The 25011-nt window shown below is 43.3% G+C and overlaps 3 protein-coding genes across 4 annotated transcripts in view; all 3 read right to left on the bottom strand.

Annotated features, from left to right (window-relative positions):
- LOC124261990 (DNA damage-regulated autophagy modulator protein 1-like) overlaps window positions 1–9353 on the bottom strand; it is a 75550-nt gene extending 66197 nt beyond the window's left edge. The window contains exon 1 of the mRNA XM_046696374.1: window positions 9192–9353. The gene's annotated coding sequence lies outside the window, so the exon portion shown is untranslated. The remainder of the gene's footprint in view (window positions 1–9191) is intronic.
- Window positions 9354–13329: 3976 nt separating this feature from the next.
- LOC124262034 (amiloride-sensitive amine oxidase [copper-containing]-like) lies at window positions 13330–17024 on the bottom strand. Its single transcript, XM_046696456.1, has one exon. It carries the CDS (start codon window positions 17000–17002, stop codon window positions 14474–14476), a length of 2529 nt encoding a protein of 842 aa, XP_046552412.1. The 5' UTR covers window positions 17003–17024; the 3' UTR covers window positions 13330–14473.
- A 2265-nt stretch (window positions 17025–19289) lies between these two features.
- The window catches only part of LOC124262081, a 33105-nt gene continuing 27383 nt past the window's right edge, over window positions 19290–25011 (bottom strand). The window contains exons 3-4 of one of the 2 annotated variants that reach the window (XM_046696512.1): window positions 20759–20881; window positions 19290–20236 (exon numbers count right to left, since the gene is read on the bottom strand). In XM_046696512.1, the coding sequence (XP_046552468.1) occupies window positions 19308–20180 (873 nt within the window). In that variant the 5' untranslated portion in view covers window positions 20181–20236; window positions 20759–20881 and the 3' untranslated portion in view covers window positions 19290–19307. The other variant, XM_046696511.1, reaches the window with a different exon arrangement.

Consider the following 25011-nt stretch of genomic DNA (forward strand, 5'->3'; position numbering starts at 1 on the left):
ATCGTCATCATCGATCATCATCATCAATCATCATCATCGTCATCTTGAAGGAGTTAAAGAGAAGGATAGGAGTACTTGGAGTAGTTGAAGGAAGAATTGGAGTACTTGAAGGGAAAGGAATTGGAGTAGTTGGAGTAGTTGAAGGAAGGAATAAAGGAGTGCTTGGAGTAGTTGAAGGAAAGAAATTAGGAGTATTTAAGGTAGTTGAAGGAAAGACAAGTACCCAGGTAGTTGAAGGAGTGAGTAGTTGGAGTAGTTGAAGATGAAGGGAAGGAGTACTTGGAGTAGTTGAAGGGAAGAAATTGGAGTAGTAGTTGAGAGGGAAGAAAGGAATTGGAGTAGAGGTAGTTGAAGAAGGAAGGAGTACTTGGAGTAGTTGGAGTAGTTGAAGGGGAAGGAATTGGAGTAGTTGGAGTTGTTGGAGTAGTTGAAGGGAAGGAACTGGAGTAGTTGAAGAAGAAGAATTTGAGTAGTTGAAGGACAGGAATTTGAGTAGTTGAAGAAGAAGGATAGAAGTACTTGGAGTAGTTGAAGAAGAAGGTGGAGTAGCTTGGAAGTTGAAAGAAGGAATTGGAGTAGTTGAAGGGAAGGATAGGATTACTTGGAGTAGTTGAAGAGAAGGAGTGCTTGGAGGTAGTTGAAGGAAGGAATTGGAGTACTTGGAGTAGTTGAAGAGAAGGAATTGGAGTACTTGGAGTAGTTGAAGGGAAGGAATTGGAGTAGTTGAAGAGATGGAATTGGAGTAGTTCGAGTAGTTGAAGGGAAGGAATTGGAGTAATTATCAGGAACTCGAAGGGAACGAATAGGAGTAATTATCAGGAACTCGTGGGGAACGAATAGATATAATTGTCAGTCACTTGAAGGGAACGAATAGGAGTAATTGTCAGGAACCTGGGCCGGAGTACTTATGGGGAACGTATGCATGTCGCTGCTGTGAACGATGTAGTGGCCTAATCGTGCTGCTGCTGCAGACACACTATGCCGCCCAATAACAAACACATACAGATTACTCTGGAACTTGCAGATACTATAAACTCCCGTCTTTCAGTACAAAGTTAAAAGAAACCGCAAACACAAAGACGCTTTGTATTTCTTAATAATGGAGTTTCCCTAATGACGATGCTATGTACGATGTGACGTTCGTTTGTCGTCTAAGAGGTCCGAGGAATATAAGCTATTAGATATCTAGGATGACTGTTCTCGAAGCATATGCTCAGAGAATAGGCAACTAACACGGTTGCCTGGATCACTGAGGCATTTACTGCCTCACTGAAATATAGAACTTATGGGACCTGAGTACATACTGCCGGACAGGAATATAGAACATATGGGACCAGTGTCCTTGAAATATATACTGTCGGACAGGAATATAGAACATATGGGACCTGAGTATATACTGCCGGACTGGAATATAGAACATATGGCACCTGAGTATACACTGCTACACTGGAATATAGAACATATGGCACCTGAGTATATACCGCCTCACTGGAATATAGAAGATATGGGACCTGAGTATATACTGCCTAAATGGAATATAGAACATATGTGACCTGAGTATATACTGCCACACTGGAATATAGAAGATATGGAACCTGAGTATATACCGCCTCACTGGAATATAGAAGATATGGGACCTGAGTATATACTGCCGGAGTGGAATATAGAAGATATGGGACCTGAGTATATACTGCCTCAGAAATATATGGGACCTGAGTATACCGCACTCACTGGAATATAGAAGATATGGGACCTGAGTATATACCGCCTCACTGGAATATAGAAGATTTGGGACCTGAGTATATACCGCCTCACTGGAATATAGAAGATATTGGACCTGAGTATATACTGCCACACTGGAATATAGAACATATGGGACCTGAGTATATACTGCCACACTGGAATATAGAAGATATGGGACCTGAGTATATACTGCAACACTGGAATATAGAAGATATGGGACCTGAGTATATACTGCCGGACTGGGATATAGAACATATGGGACCTGAGTATATACTGCCACACTGGAATATAGAACATATGGGACCTGAGTATATACTGCCACACTGGAATATAGAACATATAGGACCTGAGTATATACTGCCACACTGAAATATAGAACATATGGGACCTGAGTATATACTGCTACACTGGAATATAGAACATATGGGACCTGAGTATATACTGCCTCACTGGAATATAGAAGATATGGGACCTGAGTATATACCGCCTCACTGGAATATAGAAGATTTGGGACCTGAGTATATACCGCCTCACTGGAATATAGAAGATTTGGGACCTGAGATATATACTGGAATATCACTGGGAATATACTGCCTCACTGGAATATAGAAGATATGGGACCTGAGTATATACCGCCTCACTGGAATATAGAAGATATTGGACCTGAGTATATACTGCCACACTAGAATATAGAACATATGGGACCTGAGTATATACTGCCGGACTGGGATATAGAGCATATGGGACCTGAGTATATACTGCAACACTGGAATATAGAAGATATGGGACCTGAGTATATACTGCCGGACAGGGATATAGAACATATGGGACCTGAGTATATACTGCCACACTGGAATGTAGAAGATATGGGCCTGAGTATATACTGCCACACTGGAATATAGAACATATAGGACCTGAGTATATACTGCCAGACTGAAATATAGAACATATGAGACCTGAGTATATACTGCTACACTGGAATATAGAACATATGGGACCTGAGTATATACTGCCACACTGAAATATAGAACATATAGGACCTGAGTATATACTGCCACACTGAAATATAGAACATATGGGACCTGAGTATATACTGCCACACTGGAATATAGAACATATGGGACCTGAGTATATACTGCCACACTGGAATATAGAACATATGGGACCTGAGTATATACTGCCAGACTGGAATATAGAACATATGGGACCTGAGTATATACTGCCACACTGGAATATAGAACATATGGGACCTGAGTATATACTGCCTCACTGGAATATAGAACATATGGGACCTGAGTATATACTGCCTCACTGGAATATAGAACATATGGGACCTGAGTATATACTGCCTCACTGGAATATAGAGCATATGGCACCTGAGTATATACTGCCACACTGGAATATAGAACATATGGCACCTGAGTATATACTGCCACACTGGAATATAGAACATATGGGACCTGAGTATATACTGCCACACTGGAATATAGAACATATGGAGACCTGAGTATATACTGCCACACTGGAATATAGAACATATGGGACCTGAGTATATACTGCCCACACTGGAATATAGAACATATATGGGACCTGAGTATATACTGCCTCACTGGAATATAGAAGATATGGGACCTGAGTATATACCGCCTCACTGGAATATAGAAGATTTGGGACCTGAGTATATACCGCCTCACTGGAATATAGAAGATTTGGGACCTGAGTATATACCGCCTCACTGGAATATAGAAGATATTGGACCTGAGTATATACTGCCACACTGGAATATAGAACATATGGGACCTGAGTATATACTGCCGGACTGGGATATAGAACATATGGGACCTGAGTATATACTGCCACACTGGAATATAGAAGATATGGGACCTGAGTATATACTGCCGGACACTGGAATATAGAACATATGGGACCTGAGTATATACTGCCACACTGGAATATAGAACATATGGGACCTGAGTATATACTGCCACACTGGAATATAGAACATATGGGACCTGAGTATATACTGCCACACTGGAATATAGAACATATGGGACCTGAGTATATACTGCCACACTGGAATATAGAACATATGGGACCTGAGTATATACTGCCACACTGGAATATAGAACATATGGGACCTGAGTATATACTGCCACACTGAAATATAGAACATATGGGACCTGAGTATATACTGCCACACTGGAATATAGAACATATGGGACCTGAGTATATACTGCCACACTGGAATATAGAACATATGGGACCTGAGTATATACTGCCTCACTGGAATATAGAACATATGGGACCTGAGTATATACTGCCTCACTGGAATATAGAACATATGGGACCTGAGTATATACTGCCTCACTGGAATATAGAACATATGGGACCTGAGTATATACCGCCTCACTGGAATATAGAACATATGGGACCTGAGTATATACTGCCACACTGGAATATAGAGCATATGGCACCTCAGTATATACTGCCACACTGGAATATAGAAGATATGGCACCTGAGTATATACCGTCTCACTGGAATATAGAACATATGGGACCTAAGTATATACTGCCTCACTGGAATATAGAACATATGGCACCTGAGTATATACCGCCTCACTGGAATATAGAACATATGGCACCTAAGTATATACTGCCACTCTGGAATATAGAAGATATGGCACCTGAGTATATACTGCCACACTGGAATATAGAACATATGACACCTGAGTATAAACTGCCGGACTGGTATATAGAACATATGGGACCTGAGTATATACCGCCTCACTGGAATATAGAACATATGGCACCTAAGTATATACTGCCACTCTGGAATATAGAATATATGGCACCTTAGTATATACCACCTCATTGGAATATAGAAGATATGGCACCTGAGTATATACTGCCACACTGGAATATAGAACATATGGCACCTGAGTATAAACTGCCGGACTGGTATATAGAACATATGGGACCTCAGTATATACTGCCTCATTGGAATATAGAAGACATGGCACCTGAGTATATACCGCCTCACTGGAATATAGAACATATGGCACCTGAGTATAAACTGTCGGACTGGTATATAGAACATATGGGACCTGAGTATATACTGTCTCACTGGAATATAGAACATATGGGACCTGAGTATCTACTGCCTCTCTGGAATATAGAATATATGGCACCTGAGTATATACCGTCTCACTGGAATATAGAACATATGGGACCTGAGTATATACTGCCACACTGGAATATAGAACATATGGCACCTAAGTATATACTGCCGGACTGGAATATAGAAGATATGGCACCTGAGTATATACTGCCACACTGGAATATAGAACATATGGCACCTGAGTATATACTGCCGGACTGGAAATATAGAACATATGGGACCTGAGTATATACTGCCACACTGGAATATAGAACATATGGGACTGGAGTATATACTGCCACACTGGAATATGGGACCTGAGTATATACTGCCTCACTGGAATATAGAACATATGGGACCTGAGTATATACTGCCACACTGGAATATAGAACATATGGGACCTGAGTATATACTGCCTCACTGGAATATAGAACATATGGCACCTGAGTATATACTGCCACACTGGAATATAGAACATATGGGACCTGAGTATATACTGCTCGGACTGAATATATAGAACATATGGGACCTGAGTATATACTGCCTCACTGGAATATAGAACATATGGGACCTGAGTATATACCGCCTCACTGGAATATAGAACATATGGGACCTGAGTATATACTGCCTCACTGGAATATAGAACATATGGGACCTGAGTATAAACTGCCGGACTGGTATATAGGAATATGGGACCTGAGCATATACTGCCTCACTGGAATATAGAACATATGGGACCTGAGTATGCCCACTACTGCCTCACTGGAATATAGAATATATGGCACCTGAGTATATACCGTCTCACTGGAATATAGAACATATGGGACCTAAGTATATACCGCCTCACTGGAATATAGAGCATATGGCACCTGAGTATATACTGTCTCACTGGAATATAGAACATATGGCACCTAAGTATATACTGCCACACTGGAATATAGAACATATGGCACCTAAGTATATACTGCCGGACTGGGATATAGAACATATGGCACCTAAGTATATATACTGCCACACTGGAATATAGAACATATGGCACCTAAGTATATACTGCCTCACTGGAATATAGAACATATGGCACCTGAGTATATACTGCCTCACTGGAATATAGAACATATGGCACCTGAGTATATACTGCCGGACTGGGATATAGAACATATGGGACCTGAGTATATACTGCCTCACTGGAATATAGAATATATGGACCTGAGTATCATATACTGTTATATACTCGCCTGGATATATAGAACATATGGGACCTGAGTATATACTGCCGGACTGGAATATAGAACATATGGGACCTGAGTATATACTGCCGGACTGGGATATAGAATATATGGGACCTGAGTATATACTGCCACACTGGAATATAGAATATATGGGACCTGAGTATATACTGCCACACTGGAATATAGAACATATGACACCTGAGTATATACTGCCGGACTGGAATATAGAACATATGGGACCTGAGTATATACTGCCACACTGGAATATAGAACATATGAGACCTGAGTATATACTGCCACACTGGAATATAGAACATATGACACCTGAGTATATACTGTCGGACTGGAATATAGAATATATGGCACCTGAGTATATACCGCCTCACTGGAATATAGAACATATGGAACCAGAGTATATACTGCCTCACTGGAATATAGAAGATATGTGACCTGAGGATATACTGCCACACTGGAATATAGAAGATATGGAATCTGAGTATATACCGACTCACTGGAATATAGAAGATATGGGACCTGAGTATATACTACCGGACTGGAATTTAGAACATATGGGACCTGAGTATATACCTCCTCACTGGAGTATAGAAGATTTGGCACCTGAGTATATACCGTCTCACTTGAATATAGAAGATATGTGACCTGAGTATATACTGCCGGACTGGAATATAGAATATATGGGACCTGAGTATATACTGTCGGACTGGGATATAGAACATATGGCACCTGAGTATATATTGCCACACTGAAATAAAGAATATGTAGCACCTGAGTATATAGTACCTCACTGGAATATGGAAGATTATATGTGGGACCTGAGTATATACTGCCACTCTGGAATATAGGATATATGGGACCTGAGTATATACTGCCACACTGGAATATAGAAGATTATATGTGGGACCTGAGTATATACTGCCACACTGGAATATAGAACATATGGGACCTAAGTATATACTGCCACACTGGATATATAACATATTGGACCTGAGTATGGACTGCCTCCCTGGAATATCGAACATATGGGACCTGAGTATATACCACCTCACTGGAATATAGAAGATATTGGACCTGAGTATATACTGGCACACTGGAATATAGAAGATATGACACCTGAGTATATACTGCCGGACTGGAATATAGAAGATATGGCACCTGAGTATATACTGTCACACTGGAATATAGAACATATGGGACCTGAGTATATACTGCCACACTGGAATATAGAAGATATGAGACCTCAGTATATACTGCCGGACTGGAATATAGAGTATATGGGACCTGAGTATATACTGCCGGACTGGGATATAGAACATATGGCACCTGAGTATATACTGCCACACTGGAATATAGAATATATGGGACCTGAGTATATACTGCCACACTGGAATATAGAAGATTATATGTGGGACCTGAGTATATACTGCCACACTGGAATATAGAATATATGGGACCTAAGTATATACTGCCACACTGGATATAGAACATATGGCACCTGAGTATATACTGCCACACTGGAATATAGAATATATGGGCTCTGAGTATATACTGCCTCACTCGAATATAGAAGATTATATGTGGGACCTGAGTATATACTGCCACACTGGAATATAGGACATATGGGACCTAAGTATATACTGCCACACTGGATATATAACATATGGGACCTGATTATCTACTGTCACACTGGAATATAGAAGATATGGCACCTGAGTATAAACTGCCGGACTGGAATATAGAACATATGGCACCTGAGTATAAACTGTCTCACTGGAATATAGAAGATATGGCACCTGAGTATATACTGCCGGGCTGGGATATAGAATATATTTGACCTGAGTATATACTGCAACACTGGAATATAGAACATATTGGACCTGAGTATATACTGCCACACTGGATATAGAACATATGGCACCTGAGTATATACTGCCACACTGGAATATAGAACATATGGGACCTGAGTATATACTGCCACACTGGAATATAGAACATATGGCACCTGAGTATATACTGCCACACTGGAATATAGAATATATGGGACCTGAGTATATACTGCCTCACTGGAATATAGAAGATTATATGTGGGACCTGAGTATATACTGCCACACTGGAATATAGGACATATGGGACCTAAGTATATACTGCCACACTGGATATATAACATATGGGACCTGATTATCTACTGTCACACTGGAATATAGAAGATATGGCACCTGAGTATAAACTGCCGGACTGGAATATAGAACATATGGCACCTGAGTATAAACTGTCTCACTGGAATATAGAAGATATGGCACCTGAGTATATACTGCCGGGCTGGGATATAGAAGATATTGGACCTGAGTATATACTGCAACACTGGAATATAGAACATATTGGACCTGAGTATATACTGCCACACTGGATATAGAACATATGGCACCTGAGTATATACTGCCGGACTGGAATATAGAACATATGGGACCTGAGTATATACTGCCACACTGGAATATAGAAGATATGAGACCTGAGTATATACTACTGGACTGGAATATCGAATATATGGGACCTGAGTATTTACTGTCGGACTGGGATATAGAACATATGGCACCTGAGTATATATTGCCTCACTGAAATATTGAACATTATATGTGGGACCTGAGTATATACTTCCACACTGGAATATAGAACATATGGCACCTGAGTATATACTGCCACACTGGAATATAGAAGATATGGCACCTGAGTATATACTGCCACACTGGAATATAGAAGATATGGCACCTGAGTATATACTGCCACACTGGAATATAGAACATATTGGACCTGAGTATATTCTGCCACATGTGGCTCACAGTCAATGTGGGACACCTCTCCAGCAGTAGGAGCTAGGGCAATAGGTGTATTGTAGACAATTTCAGAAAGGCGTTAATGGTATAACTGAGAAACATTTACATCTCAGGTGCTACAACATGCACTGCCTGGGTTAACGCCGTTCAGTAATACCCTGTTGAAAATGGTTATCTTAAATGATGAACAGTGTCTCACGTAAAATACCTTACCTGACTGGCTTTGTGTTCTCAGGGGTGTTAAAGGTCTGGATTATCGTACCAAACAGTCGTCGTTTTGCGTGCCCCTCACGAGTACTTTCACTTTCCGTCCGGCTTTACGCACTTACATAAAGTGTTTTAAATCCTTGTCCGAGTCTTGCCAAATCACAGCATCGGTGTCACGTGCTGCGATGCGTTGTCAGTAGCAACAAGACTTCCCCAGAACATTTATAGCTCCAGCTGATAGCCTGTGTTAACCTCCGCGTGTTTGATAAAGCATGGCTTGTTGATATAAATACAACCAGTCCTTACTTTCGCTTCATTAGTCTGTTTGAGTTTGTTGTCAAAACCTAAAATTAGTTCCCACATAATCCTGAAAACGTATTTGGGGGATAATAGGAGCAGGAAATAAATACGGATACAGCATTTTGGAAATGGGGCAGGTGCATAGCATCATACTTTTGGGAGTGGGTTGAGGAGCAGGGTGTGTATAGTTGAAATTTATAACGCTAAAGGAAAATAATACGTGTGTTATAAGCCAGAATAGTATAAATATCCTTATATGATTATGATTCATCTTGTCAATAGGATACGTTTGTTGGAAGGTGAAGAAGACAGGGAGTAATGTTGCATACTTCCTGATGTCCTACCGCTGCATCCGGGTACTGTAGCAATTAATTAAGCTTAAGTGTGTTATGTTCGTACCATACTGCAATGTCATGCGTATTTGACAGAAAGAGGGCAGCACGTGACGCCGTGACTCACGATGATGACGCGTTACACAAGTCACGCAGCCCGATATAACCTCGTCATGCAGATCAGCCTTCATCGAGTCTAGTCTCACGTGCCAGTGTACCGTGAAACACTACCATGTACACAACTAAATGAGTATCCTGCTATCACCATACTACCAGGCAGGACTACCCCCAGTATTGAGTGTACAGCTATTACTCTGTGAGCCAGAGAGCGCCCACGCCCTGGCAGGACTACCCCCAGTATTGAGTGTACAGCTATTACTCTGTGAGCCAGAGAGCGCCCACGCCCTGGCAGGACTACCCCCAGTATTGAGTGTACAGCTATTACTCTGTGAGCCAGAGAGCGCCCACGCCCTGGCAGGACTACCCCCAGTATTGAGTGTACAGCTATTACTCTGAGAGCCAGAGAGCGCCCACGCCCTGGCAGGACTACCCCCAGTATTGAGTGTACAGCTATTACTCTGAGAGCCAGAGAGCGCCCACGCCCTGGCAGGACTACCCCAGTATTGAGTGTACAGCTATTACTCTGTGAGCCAGAGAGCGCCCACGCCCTGGCAGGACTACCCCAGTATTGAGTGTACAGCTATTACTCTGAGAGCCAGAGAGCGCCCACGCCCTGGCAGGACTACCCCCAGTATTGAGTGTACAGCTATTACTCTGTGAGCCAGAGAGCGCCCACGCCCTGGCAGGACTACCCCCAGTATTGAGTGTACAGCTATTACTCTGAGAGCCAGAGAGCGCCCACGCCCTGGCAGGACTACCCCCAGTATTGAGTGTACAGCTATTACTCTGAGAGCCAGAGAGCGCCCACGCCCTGGCAGGACTACCCCCAGTATTGAGTGTACAGCTATTACTCTGTGAGCCAGAGAGCGCCCACGCCCTGGCAGGACTACCCCCAGTATTGAGTGTACAGCTATTACTCTGAGAGCCAGAGAGCGCCCACGCCCTGGCAGGACTACCCCCAGTATTGAGTGTACAGCTATTACTCTGAGAGCCAGAGAGCGCCCACGCCCTGGCAGGACTTCGGGGGCAATACCCTATTAAAGCATAACGATTTCACTACGTAATGATAGGCCACCACTGACCCGGTTAACAGGATGTATCTCGTGTGATCATTTATCGTTAATGAGGAATGAAAAATAATAGGTAGTACGTAGCTCTAGAACAGTTAAAGGCTAATGTATATCATAAGTTCCCTGGGTGTGTACACACACACACACACACACACACACACACACACACACACACACACACACACACACACACACACACACACACACACACATATATATATATATTATATAAATAAAAACATATTGCCTTTTTATGTGGTATGCAATATTATGACTGAACAGTTTACTTTGGACAGATTATATATATATATATATATATATTGTTCTTCGTTGTGGTAGAGTTTGTGGCAGATTTTATGTATGTAGTCAATACGTTTGTATATCAATGTACCAGCCCCTGCCATGTTCCAAGGCTTCACTGAATGATACGCCAAGGGATGTTTGGTAATTTCAGCCTGACAACAGGCATTGCCTTAGAGACTTGTACAAGTGTAATCCGTCCTCTATTTTGTAAGTAACCATTGTCATGTCGACATTTACAACCAGCTATGATTTAACTAAAAATAAGTGTTTGGAAGATGCCTGCCGCTGACTAAAGACCGGAAGTGGATTAATGTGTCCACATAATTACCGGGTTGACGTTCCATATACGTGCGTTGTCTGACATAGTCATCAGCTAATTTAACACATGCACGTGTATTTACAAAAATGTACCCAAGAACAGTATTTTCACTGACAGCCTCCTAGTCGTCTCCAGACCCACTCACTGCTTAGTGGTTGACTGTACTGACACGTGCACGTGTCTGAGTAGTCTGGAACAATGTGCCGATAAACATGCACATGTTTTTGTAGCCAGGAACAATGCGACAGTTGAGGGTCACAACATGTGCATATGTATCCTAGAACATAACACGTGCATGAAACAATGTATAGGTTGACGGTTACGACACGTGCATGTGTATATGTAGCCAGGAACAATGCATAGGTCGACGGTTACGACTCGTGCATGTGTATATGTAGTATATGTATGAGTCAGGTTAGGACGGTTACGACGTGCTCGTGCATGTGTATATGTATCAGGAACAATATAGGTTGACGGTTACGACACGTGCATGTGTGTCTATGTAGATCAGGAACAATGTATAGGTTGACGGTTACGACACGTGCAGTAGTCAGGAACAATGTATAGGTTGACGGACGACATGTGTATATGTCGAACAATGCAACGACACGTGCATGTGTATATGTAGTCAGGAACAATGTATAGGTTGACGGTTACGACACGTGCATGTGTATATGTAGTCAGGAACAATGTATAGGTTGACGGTTACGACTCGTGCATGTGTATATGTAGTCAGGAACAATGTATAGGTTGACGGTTACGACACGTGCATATTCATATGTTGCCAGGAACAATGTATAGGTTGACGGTTACAACACGCGCATGTGTAAATATAGCCAGAAACAATGTACAGGTTGACGGTTACGACACGTGCATGTGTATCTGTAGCCAGGAACAAAGCATAGGTTGACGGTTACAACGATATCAACACTTGCTTCAAGAGACACTGGACGATTAGTTCCCAACAGCAACCACCGTCCACACTTGCTTCAAGAGACAATGGCCTATTCAGCACCCTATATCAACCACCGTCCACACTTGCTTCAAGAGACACTGGACGATTAGTTCCCAACAGCAACCACCATCCACACTTGCTTCAAGAGACACTGGCCTATTCAGCACCCTATAGCAATCACCGTCCACACTTGCTTCAAGAGACAATGGCCTTATTTAGCACCCTATAGCAATCACCGTCCACACTTGCTTCAAGAGACACTGGGCGATTAGTTCCCAACAGCAACCACCGTCCACACTTGCTTCAAGAGACACTGGCCTATTCAGCACCCTATAGCAATCACCGTCCACACTTGCTTCAAGATATGTATTAGGTAAGAAGCGTGGAATTGGTGTATTTCTGTTTAATACGAGTTTAAAGCAAACGTTTATTTGCATAGACTCGACTCTTCCACAAATTGTGATTACAAAGCTGCATGTTTCGGTCGTTGAGAACTGTTCCTGGAGCCGCTAGCTAGGTCAGCTGAACACAGTGATCAGGATTAGTTGTATGTGCCTGGACCCTGTGACGTCCCGCTTAATCATCGTATGTATGATCGTGTCCAACCAAGATGGAAACAAGTCCCGTTATCATTCTGATAGTACTGAAGTTACTGTTCAGCCGACGTCTTGTAAATACTTGTCTGACAAGCTCTGGGTGTTCCCTCACCGACAGATACACACTTACATACAAACCGAATATGGAGTTGGAACCAAAACGATTTTAATTCAAATATTAATTCAAAAGAACCATTTATACAGACAAAGGAATATTGATTACCATATATTTGTACAGTTATAAGTATTGTAACACGATTACATGGAGACACATGCATACAAACAGTTTGGGGAACAAGCTTATTTGTAGTTGGCGCGTGTGTGTGACTTATCATTTGAATGTATGTGTGTGGTTCATATGTGTGTGTGTGTCACTTATCATTTGTCTCTCGATGAGTGGTTTATCATCTGTGTGTGTGTGTGTGTGTGTGTGTGTGTGTGTGTGTGTGTGTGTGTGTGTGTGTGGGGTGTGGGAGAGGTATGGGGGCGTTGACTTCAGCTTACAGGTGTAAGGTGGAGGCATAAGAAGCACTTTGAAAGGATCACAAATGCGAATACCTCAGTCAACGGAGGCACATTTACTGTACGATAGCTTCAAAGATCCTGATCCACTTGGAGTACAACCACGCCACCATACCTTTCTCCCTTTGTGAGAAGATATAGGAAGGACATGATCCTATATATCGTTGTCGTAAAGACGCAACGAATCCAGATGGTCGCTGGTCAGCACCAGGAAAACAACATGGGACAAAATATTAAACATGTGATGATGGACCTCATTTGAAGACTCCCTACTCTTCAGATAGACATCCGTGCTTATCGAATAGTTTTATAGCGGCACTAAGCTGAACAATCTGATTTTCGGCACGCAGTACGGTCATTTCTCTAATGCAGGATAGATAGATATATATGTATACATTATACAATTTGAATAGACACACACAGAGTAGCGTTTAATGACTTTAATCCATATTTCTAGGGCTGCTAGTCTCCTTTCATGCAAACTGAACATAAAACATATATCAGATTGTGAACAAGCATGACTCGCCCTTCTCCCGTTAGCTTGTGCAGATTTTTCTTTGCCAGCTTTTTACTTGAATGTACGACGCTGTTTTATTGATAACAACTTCTTGTATTCTTTGTTGATAAGTTTCGAGATACTGCTTGCTCCTTGCTTCATTTAATGAAGAAGTTGTTATTCATAAAACAGTGTCATGTGTTCATGTTCTTCCAACTTCTTTATGAATCTGGAAGACTTCAAACTAATTACTAATGTTGAAATCACGGGATTAACTAATTGACATTGGGGAACTGGGTCTCCAGTCGGTCCCTGGGTTCAATACAGCTCTCGAATTCAGCAGGCATGTCCTTGATGCTGCCGTCAGCGACGTGGAAGAAGGAGAGCAGGTCAAGGTCAGGTGAACGAGGGAACATGTTGAAGGGCTGGAGGTGGAAGGAAGCTGACTGCCGGCGCTGCACGGGTACGTCCTCTGTGCGCGGCATGTCCATGAAGCCAACGTTGATGGAGAGGACGATGTCGGTGTTGTTGGTGCTCTCAGACGGGTCCATGAGTTTATCGAGGTTGACCATGGAGTTGGGCATAGTGTTGGAGTCATATGGCATGGTGAAGTACTGTTCGTTCTCGTTGCGACGGAGTACTGCCAAGTCGTGCTTGGTGAAGGAAGCCATACCCGAGCCCGGATGTTCTTTCTGAATGATGTCAATGAGTGAAGCGTCTATTGTCAGCTGGTAGCCAGAGTAAGAGGCATTCTTGGATGGCGATACAAGCCACACTTGGGGCCTTTTGGCCTTGATTAAACCACTTTCCTCGGTGATGGTTTCAAATGAAGGGTAGAGTGTAGCGTTAGTCACAAAGTAGTTTGGGCTCTCCGCGATATCGTTTAATGACCGAAGTGCTGTTCCAGCAGTGCCTTGTTTCCAGGAGATTTCTTGAAATGAATTCAGCGTGTCCACCACATCTACGTCCACCTTGAAGTTGAACGAGTGACTTCCAGACATGCCACCAACGTAGTCTGCAAGGTTAACTCCAAACGCATTTCTCTTGTTAGAAGCGGCGTTATTTGAACTGTTGGAATTCCAGAAGGCGCCCTGCAACGTGCCGAAACTGTGGATGTTGGTGTCTATACTTCCGTCCAGATGGAATCTATATTCCACTGAAAAATCCAGGTTACCCACCCTGGATGTAGCCCTCACCACCAGATAGTTATCTCTCAGGCCAGAAGCGTATCTGTTTCCCCGCCTCCTCCACAGCGGCATTTCCCCGTCTCCCTCGAACACGCAAATAGATTTGGTAGTTGTCCCAGCTCGCAGCACTGTGTTCCAGTAGGTCGTACTGAGCAGGGTGGCTCTCTCCGGACAATCGACGCCAGGTATCACCGCCTCGTACTCCCCGATGTTGGAGGAGGACAGAAGGTTGACGGCATTGTTTTCACCGTGGGTGTCGGCGGTCTGTCTCACCAGGATGTCTTGTAGCGCCATCTCATACAGAATACGAACCCCCCTAAACTGTACATTATAGGTTGCCAGTCCACGCATAGGGTTGTTACTAATGGCGAAGTTCCAGCCCATCCACGTTACGTTGTAGTTATTTATTCTGTACCGCGGGGTCCCAGGGGAATAACTTCTTGGTGGTGGTACCTCGCTATTTTCTCTTTTCTCCGCTAGACTCCGGGGGAAAAGCCTTTCACTTAAAGTGTTCCTGTAGCCTGTGGGGAGATGAACTTTATTTATTCTACTTTCATTGTAAGCAGCAAGAAGATCACTAGCATTTGCAAAGGGACCTTGGTTCAAGTAAAAGAGTTCCTTCATCTGCCAGTCTTCAACGGAACTTCCATTGTATGCGACAATACCAGAAACTGGGAGCATATGAAACAGATCTTTGTCCACTTCTCCAAGACCCCGAAGATGAAGTGCAAACCTAATTTCACGCCCTGTGGTTCCAGGTTTGTTAAATCCAGTATTGAAGCTGACAGCAAGATCTCTAGGATACGTTGCCCCATCGAAGCTTTCTTCCAGGATGGGCTTCAACTCGGTCATCACTGGCTGGATGAATATTTCTAGTTCAGTTTTCATTACCACATCAATATTTCTGGAGTCAAGTGGAAGTGATGACATTATTTGTACATCTACTGGTTCGATCTGCAAAGGCCCAACGAGGAGGATCTGGATTTCTGTCGACCCCACCACATGAACCTCGGCAAATCTGCCAACAAAACTGCTCTGGTTTTGGTAGTAGTTCAAAGTTTCATTCTTTTCAGGCGGAAACATGGACATCGACGCGACATAGGACGAATTAAAACCAAGTGGAGTAGTTAAGTTATCCACAGTTCCCGATTCTATTAGCACTTCTTGAATTTGTTCCATTTCTTTTGGGGTTAGGGGATCAAATATGCCTGGTCTTGGGTTAGTATCCAAGGGGCTATATCTTTTACAAGTGGAGCATTTAGGAGATTTAAATGCAAGCCCCCCTACCAAACCACCCACAACAGCACCTGCAACAACTCCCGTAAATAACGGCAATATATACTTCACGGCGAACTCTCTAACATCTTCTTTTTTTATTTTCTGAAGTTTTTCTTTAGCCTTAATCAAAGCAGTTTTTTCATCTGTCGATTTTCCACAACTGCTAGAGACTTCTCCACAACCAGTGCTTGTGTCTTCTTTGGACATTCCCCCTTCACAAGAGCCTGTGGGGACTTCTTCGGTTGATGAGCATCCCCCAGGTTTGCTGGGAGGGTCTCCCTTAGACGACATCAGGCTGTCAGCAGAAGACGTAAGAACGTCACCGGGAGACGGTAACATCGAACCAAAATTTGATATACCTGGCAGCGACATGGCGGAGATACTGAGGACAGAGAAACGGTCACGTTACACAGTGATGTACATAGACCTTCATGATTGTAGGCATCACAGGGTGGGGTGTGTTTGTTGGACAGAGGAACGGTCACGTTACACAGTTATGTACATATAGACCTTCATGATTGTAGGCATCTCAGGGTGGGGTGTGCTTGTTGGACAGAGGAACGGTCACGTTACACAGTTATGTACATATAGACCTTCATGATTGTAGGAACGGACAGAGGAACGTTACACAGTTATGTACATATAGACCTTCATGATTGTAGGCATCACAGGGTGGGGTGTGCTTGTTGGACAGAGGAACGGTCACGTTACACAGTTATGTACATATAGACCTTCATGATTGTAGGCATCACAGGGTGGGGTGTGCTTGCTGGACAGAGGAACGGTCACGTTACACAGTGATGTACATAGACCTTCATGATTGTAGGCATCACAGGGTGGGGTGTGCTTGTTGGACAGAGGAACGGTCACGTTACACAGTGATGTACATAGACCTTCATGATTGTAGGCATCACAGGGTGGGGTGTGCTTGTTGGACAGAGGAACGGTCACGTTACACAGTTATGTACATATAGACCTTCATGATTGTAGGCATCTCAGGGTGGGGTGTGCTTGCTGGACAGAGGAACGGTCACGTTACACAGTTATGTACATATAGACCTTCATGATTGTAGGCATCTCAGGGTGGGGTGTGCTTGCTGGACAGAGGAACGGTCACGTTACACAGTTATGTACATATAGACCTTCATGATTGTAGGCATCTCAGGGTGGGGTGTGCTTGTTGGACAGAGGAACGGTCACGTTACACAGTGATGAACATAGAATGTTATAATGGCAGACATCAGAGGATGGGGAGTGCTTGTGGGACGGACAAATGTCCCTACATACCTTGTTTGAACGAATGAAAAAACATTCATAATGGAATTTTGAATAGATAGATGGAGTATTTGTTTTGATTGCTTTTGCTTGAAGCATCATATCTATTTCACGGTTACCTACGGCGGAGTCTGGTATCGCTACAGAAACACCGAGAAACTTACTGTGATCTTATTAGAAACACAATGTTGCCCAGTTGGGCAGTGTGTAATACATTTTCACTGGAGTGAGTGAGTGAGTTGAGTTTTACGCCGCTTTTAGCAATATTCCAGCAGTATAACGGCGGGGGACACGAGAAATGAACTTCACACATGTACCCATGTGGGGAATCGAATCCGGGTCGTCGGCGTGACGAGCCAACGCTTTAACCTCACCACCATAATTTTCACTGGAACAATTATTTTATAAAATTACTGGAATGAAGCAGAGGAACACCTCTTGCATACTAATAGTAAATTAGTTACCTTAAGAAAAAATACACAATAGCACACGATGAATTGTTAGTCCATTTTACAAAACTCCAAACGTGTGTGAGACCAGACTAAAGGTTTCCAACTCACCAGAAGCTCACCTTCCTCAACACGTCTGTCACCGAATGTAACAAGAAACTTTTGTAAACAAAATTGGAGTATTTCCGTTACTTTCCGATTTTCTCCTATGGAAATCGGATAGTTTCTGGCAACTCTTAACCAAGTGATGAAGAGTCTGTTCACCTGTGCGTCCAGTCCTTGAGTGTGCCGCCTCCGGGATAACGGATAGATCCAACTCACCAACTGACGGACGGCAGCTGCAATGCAGGCGTTTTGTGCAATTCATAGACAATGTTTATTAATATAATCCAGCACTTTGTATACTTTGGATTAAGTCATGCCGAATTTACCATGCGTCACTCACTGTTGGCCATGTAGATATCCTTACTGCGACATTAACTACCGACACCGGTTGTGAATTAAGCCGAGGAAATCTGAATGTATGATGTGCCGTTGAGAAAGAATCGATGTAGAGCAATGTTTTTTAAGTGTAACTGAACGTAGCACACATGTCTTCATCGTTTAGATGTAAATGCCTATCAACGGTGAAGGTAATACGTGGAATATGATGGAACTGATAACTAAGTCAAGCACTATAGCATATATTCTATAAGGTGGCAATGCTGCTGAAATCTGCCATGCTGCCACACATGGGTCAGTCAGTCAGTCCTGCCATGCCTAGTAAATGGTTCGACTATACCACTGTTGGGTTTCTGATTGCATGCTCTCTCATCACAGATATTTGGGATTCGAGACATGGAAATGATCAAATGAAATGCTATTTGTTGACGCCTCGGAAAAATTCGAATATATTTCTAAAGTTCCAGTAAAAAAAGGTTTTATTTCGATTTAGAAATCACAAACAGGACACAATAAAGGATTGTTTGTACGAAACAAATTCCTGCAGTTGAGTAAACAAATGAGATTGCCCCTGTCATGTCCATGATTATGCCAGTAATGGTTGCGACCGTCACAGAACCAGCATAGTTGGGCAGCATTATTGCATTCAGTACATTGGGAGACAGATCCATATGCTGCTTTGTCCAGGCGAGAAAGCCGGGTAGAAGAGGCCCGTTTCCAAATGCAACGAACGCAGTGCTGATCCACACGACCCAAGAGCTGGTGTCTCTATACGCCAGCAGGAAGGACGAGGCTGCAAGGCAGAGTACCAGGTTTAACGACATGGTGACTGTTGGTCGGACTCTGTGGGACAGCAGCATGTTAGACAGTCTGCCAAGGAACACACCCAGGCTGAAGTTGCTCATGAGGAAGGAGGTGGAATCGACATCGAGACGGAGGCGCGAACGGATGCCAAATGTTACCAGGAGGGACAGATAGGTACTCAGACAGGCTGTCATAGTAAATGATGCCAATATGACCACCACAGAAAATACACTACATTTCATAGTTCTCTTCACTGTCACTCGAACATCACGCTTGGCCTGGACAACAGGCCTTGCTGCTTTGATCGTGTAGCCCTTGCTGAGCAGGTTGTAGTGGTTTGCCAATAAACATGCAGAGACTATAATACCTACAACGGACAGACCTAAGAAGACATATTCAATATCAGTAGAAAAGTTTTCACAGGCAGCGTGCTGATCATAGACCACGGTCATGTTTTTGTGTTGATGGAGCTGTGTTTGGCGGGCGTGGAGGAACGGTGTGGCGATAAGCGGCAGAATGATCGGAGCGAGGGAGGAACCGGTCGCCATCAGGTACAAGCAGAATGTATGTTTGGGCCACAGGATCTCGTTCTGAACAAGGCGTCCTAGAAAAGATAAGTTAAATAACGTTAATAAAACACACACTTGGTTTTAAAAGTCCCGCGGTTAAAATTACCCATCTACGTTAAACTCCAGATAAAGTTGGAAAGTGATTTGTCGAAATAATCTATTGTATTTATGAATATCCTTAACTTTGAGGCTCCTGAAAATAATACAGGTCAAACATCAGAATGGAATGTACAATTCGGAATGACAGTACATGATAAGTTTGAAGTGAGGTCCAAATGGACCTGATATATAACCTCGCTAATCTTTTCAAGTCCTGATATTGCGACAATGGCGCGATGTGAAACAACATTCGGGCCTGGTCCATCTAATAGCCATCCACCCACTAACTATTTACCGAAATACAGCATCCCCGTACACCAGCCATTGATGAAGTAGAAACCAGCGAACACAGCAAAGGAACTCGAGTTAGGTAGCAGAGCTAGGACTAGAGAATTGGCGACTAAGATGGACGCCATGAGGAGCGAGGTGTCGGCGCGGTCCCTGATCAGGAAGCCTACCCCCGTACTCAGGCACATCCCCGCACCGTAGCACATGAAGATGGAGCTGGCGGTGTGCAGGTCGACGTGGAGAAGACACAGAAGGTCTGGCAGGGTGATGCCGATGATGCCGTTGTTGGCGCCCTGTCGACACAAACGTAACAATATGTAGGCCTACAGTGACTCCCAGTCACATAGTGCCCAGTTTAAATGGCGGCGCTGTACATAACATCATTTCTATCACGGCGTATGGAGTTCATGCACGTTTAAGACGTGAACTACGTTGGTAAAATCCACGTGAATGGGTATGTACCTAGTAAACTACATAGCTAGCACGGGCGGATACAGGTTTTTGAGAAAGAGCTGGTGGTCACTATTGAGAAGGTGGGGGCGGGGGGGGGGCACACTTAATTTTCGCAAGAGTTTTATGGTCATATAACAAACTTTCAGGACAAAAGTGTCTGTGTGTGTGTGGGGCGCACCCTGCACCCCTCTGGATCCGCTTATGGCTAGTAAATCAAGGATAGTGGCAGGTTGAATCGGAAGCAAATCAACAATAATTCGATCCTGGTTAGCGTAAGGGACATATCTCTGTAATGTGACTTTGACAACTGGGCCATCAGTTATAGTTTTAGCTAATGTCCGACAATAATTTCTATGTGTATTTAGGAGATAAACGTGCTGTGTTTGGAAATTAGATGAATGATAGACCGAATTGATAAATTTCATTTGAAGCCGACTTCAAAACGTTCCATTTCACTTTTGCAATTCCCCCTTGTATGAATATACATCAGTGACAACAGGAAGGTTTATACAACAGGAAGGTTTATACAACAGGAAGGTTAATACAACAGGAAGGTTTATACAATCTAGACAATAGATTCAGCAGTTTTCTCCACATTCTGTATGCATTGTTTCAAGAGTCATGCAATATATACGGTGATATCGCGTTATCAACTGTGTTTGTGGAACAGGTGTTCAATAGGGTTGAGGTCTGGTGATTTAGAGGGCTATGGCAAGACATTGACGTTGGAATTCTGCAGAAAGTTCATTGTTGCACGTGCAGTATGAGGCCGGGCGTTGTCTGGTTGAAAAATCTGTGTCTGTTGGTCAATAATCGGGAGAAGGTGAGGCTGTAATACGTGGTTGATGTAACGTTGGGCTGTCAGGTTCCCTTCAACGATCACCAAGTCTGATTTCTGGTTGTATGAGATGGATCCCCAAACCATAACGCTTTCTCCGCCAAATCTGTCCCCCTGTCGGAGGCAGATGGGCGCAAAACGTTCATGACGTCTCCTATACACACGTTTTCTTCCGTCGTGATGTTGCAAAAGAAAACAGGATTCATCAGAAAACCAGATGCGCCTCCAGTTTTGTAAAGTCCATATCCTTACGTTGTTGCACCACCTGAGTCGTCGGCGGAGATGTAGGGGCGTAGTACAGGTCCAACAACTGGTCTACAGGCACGTAAACCCGCTTCTTTCAGACGGTTCCTAATCGTTTGAGCTGACACTCTCCCTCAAACCTGGTATTTGTGTGGCAGTCACGGTTGGTAGGGCATGCCGATTACGCAGGTGATGGACCCGGATGTACCGATCTTGAAGGGGGTCGTGATTCTTGGCCTTCCACTTCTCGGGCGATCGTTGGTCAAATTGAAGTTGTTGTAGCGGCTCCAAAGTCGGGATATCGTTGTTTTGTGAACATTTAGGTGCCGTGCAACAGTTCCCAAAACTTTCTCCGGCTTGAACACGACCAATGGCGATATTTCGGTCGGCAGCACTCAATCGTGGCATTTTAACACAGCTTTCGGCGACAAATGAATGAATATAATACGAAAGCACATGGGCTTTTATACACCCTACATTAACTGCCATTTTCATGATTTGCATGTGTTTTTGTGCGAAGTCACCATGAGGGTCATTTCATGCGTTGTGACGGAATAAGCAATAAAAATACACTTATGCGTACCGTAGTGTAAGGCAGTATTATGTTGTAGTATCTCCCTCAACCTGTCTACGTAGTGTAAGGCAGTATTATGTTGTAGTATCTCCCTCCATCTGTCTACGTAGTGTAAGGCAGTATTATGTTGTAGTATCTCCCTCCACCTGTCTACGTAGTGTAAGGCAGTATTATGTTGTAGTATCTCCCTCCACCTGTCTACGTAGTGTAAGGCAGTATTATGTTGTAGTATCTCCCTCCACCTGTCTACGTAGTGTAAGGCAGTATTATGTTGTAGTATCTCCCTCCATCTGTCTACGTAGTGTAAGGCAGTATTATGTTGTAGTATCTCCCTCCATCTGTCTACGTAGTGTAAGGCAGTATTATGTTGTAGTATCTCCCTCCACCTGTCTACGTAGTGTAAGGCAGTATTATGTTGTAGTATCTCCCTCCACCTGTCTACGTAGTGTAAGGCAGTATTATGTTGTAGTATCTCCCTCCATCTGTCTACGTAGTGTAAGGCAGTATTATGTTGTAGTATCTCCCTCCACCTGTCTACGTAGTGTAAGGCAGTATTATGTTGTGTAGTATCTCCCTCCACCTGTCTACGTAGTGTAAGGCAGTATTATGTTGTAGTATCTCCCTCCATCTGTCTACGTAGTGTAAGGCAGTATTATGTTGTAGTATCTCCCTCCACCTGTCTACGTAGTGTAAGGCAGTATTATGTTGTAGTATCTCCCTCAACCTGTCTACGTAGTGTAAGGCAGTATTATGTTGTAGTATCTCCCTCCACCTGTCTACGTAGTGTAAGGCAGTATTATGTTGTAGTATAGTATCTCCCCTCCACCTGTCTAGTGTAAGGCGTAGTGTAAGGCAGTATTATGTTGTAGTATCTCCCTCCACCTGTCTACGTAGTGTAAGGCAGTATTATGTTGTAGTATCTCCCTCCACCTGTCTACGTAGTGTAAGGCAGTATTATGTTGTAGTATCTCCCTCCACCTGTCTACGTAGTGTAAGGCAGTATTATGTTGTAGTATCTCCCTCCACCTGTCTACGTAGTGTAAGGCAGTATTATGTTGTAGTATCTCCCTCCACCTGTCTACGTAGTGTGTAAGGTAGTATTATGTTGTAGTATCTCCCTCCACCTGTCTACGTAGTGTAAGGCAGTATTATGTTGTAGTATCTCCCTCCATCTGTCTACGTAGTGTAAGGTAGTATGATGTTGTATCTCCCTCCACCTGTCTACGTAGTGTAAGGCAGTATTATGTTGTAGTATCTCCCTCAACCTGTCTACGTAGTGTAAGGCAGTATTATGTTGTAGTATCTCCCTCCACCTGTCTACGTAGTGTAAGGTATCACCCTCCAGTATAGTGTATGTTGTAATATCTCCCTCCACCTGTCTACGTAGTGTAAGGCAGTATTATGTTGTAGTATCTCCCTCCACCTGTCTACGTAGTGTAAGGCAGTATTATGTTGTAGTATCTCCCTCCATCTGTCTACGTAGTGTAAGGCAGTATTATGTTGTAGTATCTCCCTCCACCTGTCTACGTAGTGTAAGGCAGTATTATGTTGTAGTATCTCCCTCCACCTGTCTACGTAGTGTAAGGCAGTATTATGTTGTAGTATCTCCCCTCCATCTGTCTACGTAGTGTAAGGCAGTATTATGTTGTAGTATCTCCCTCCACCTGTCTACGTAGTGTAAGGCAGTATTATGTTGTAGTATCTCCCTCCACCTGTCTACGTAGTGTAAGGCAGTATTATGTTGTAGTATCACCCTCCACCTGTCTACGTAGTGTAAGGCAGTATTATGTTGTAGTATCTCCCTCCACCTGTCTACGTAGTGTAAGGCAGTATTATGTTGTAGTATCTCCCCCTCCACCTGTCTACGTAGTGTAAGGCAGTATTATGTTGTAGTATCACCCTCCACCTGTCTACGTAGTGTAAGGCAGTATTATGTTGTAGTATCACCCTCCACCTGTCTACGTAGTGTAAGGCAGTATTATGTTGTAGTATCACCCTCCACCTGTCTACGTAGTGTAAGGCAGTATTATGTTGTAGTATCACCCTCAACCTGTCTACGTAGTGTAAGGCAATATTATATTGTAGTATCACCCTCCACCTGTCTACGTAGTGTAAGGCAATATTATATTGTAGTATATCCCTCCATCTGGTCGGAATTCTAGAAGTTGGTAAATATTGAAGCATACGACGTGCTTGTTAACAACTTCTTGTTTTTTACGTAGAGCGCCGTTTCGATATCTATTCCTACACCGTTATCAGCTCCTACTTGATAGTTGTAGAAGAATCTACGTCGCTTTATGCAATAAAGTTACATT

Source organism: Haliotis rubra, unplaced genomic scaffold, assembly GCF_003918875.1.
Source record: "Haliotis rubra isolate DU_JTF1 unplaced genomic scaffold, ASM391887v1 Scf82, whole genome shotgun sequence".
NCBI lineage: Eukaryota > Metazoa > Mollusca > Gastropoda > Lepetellida > Haliotidae > Haliotis > Haliotis rubra.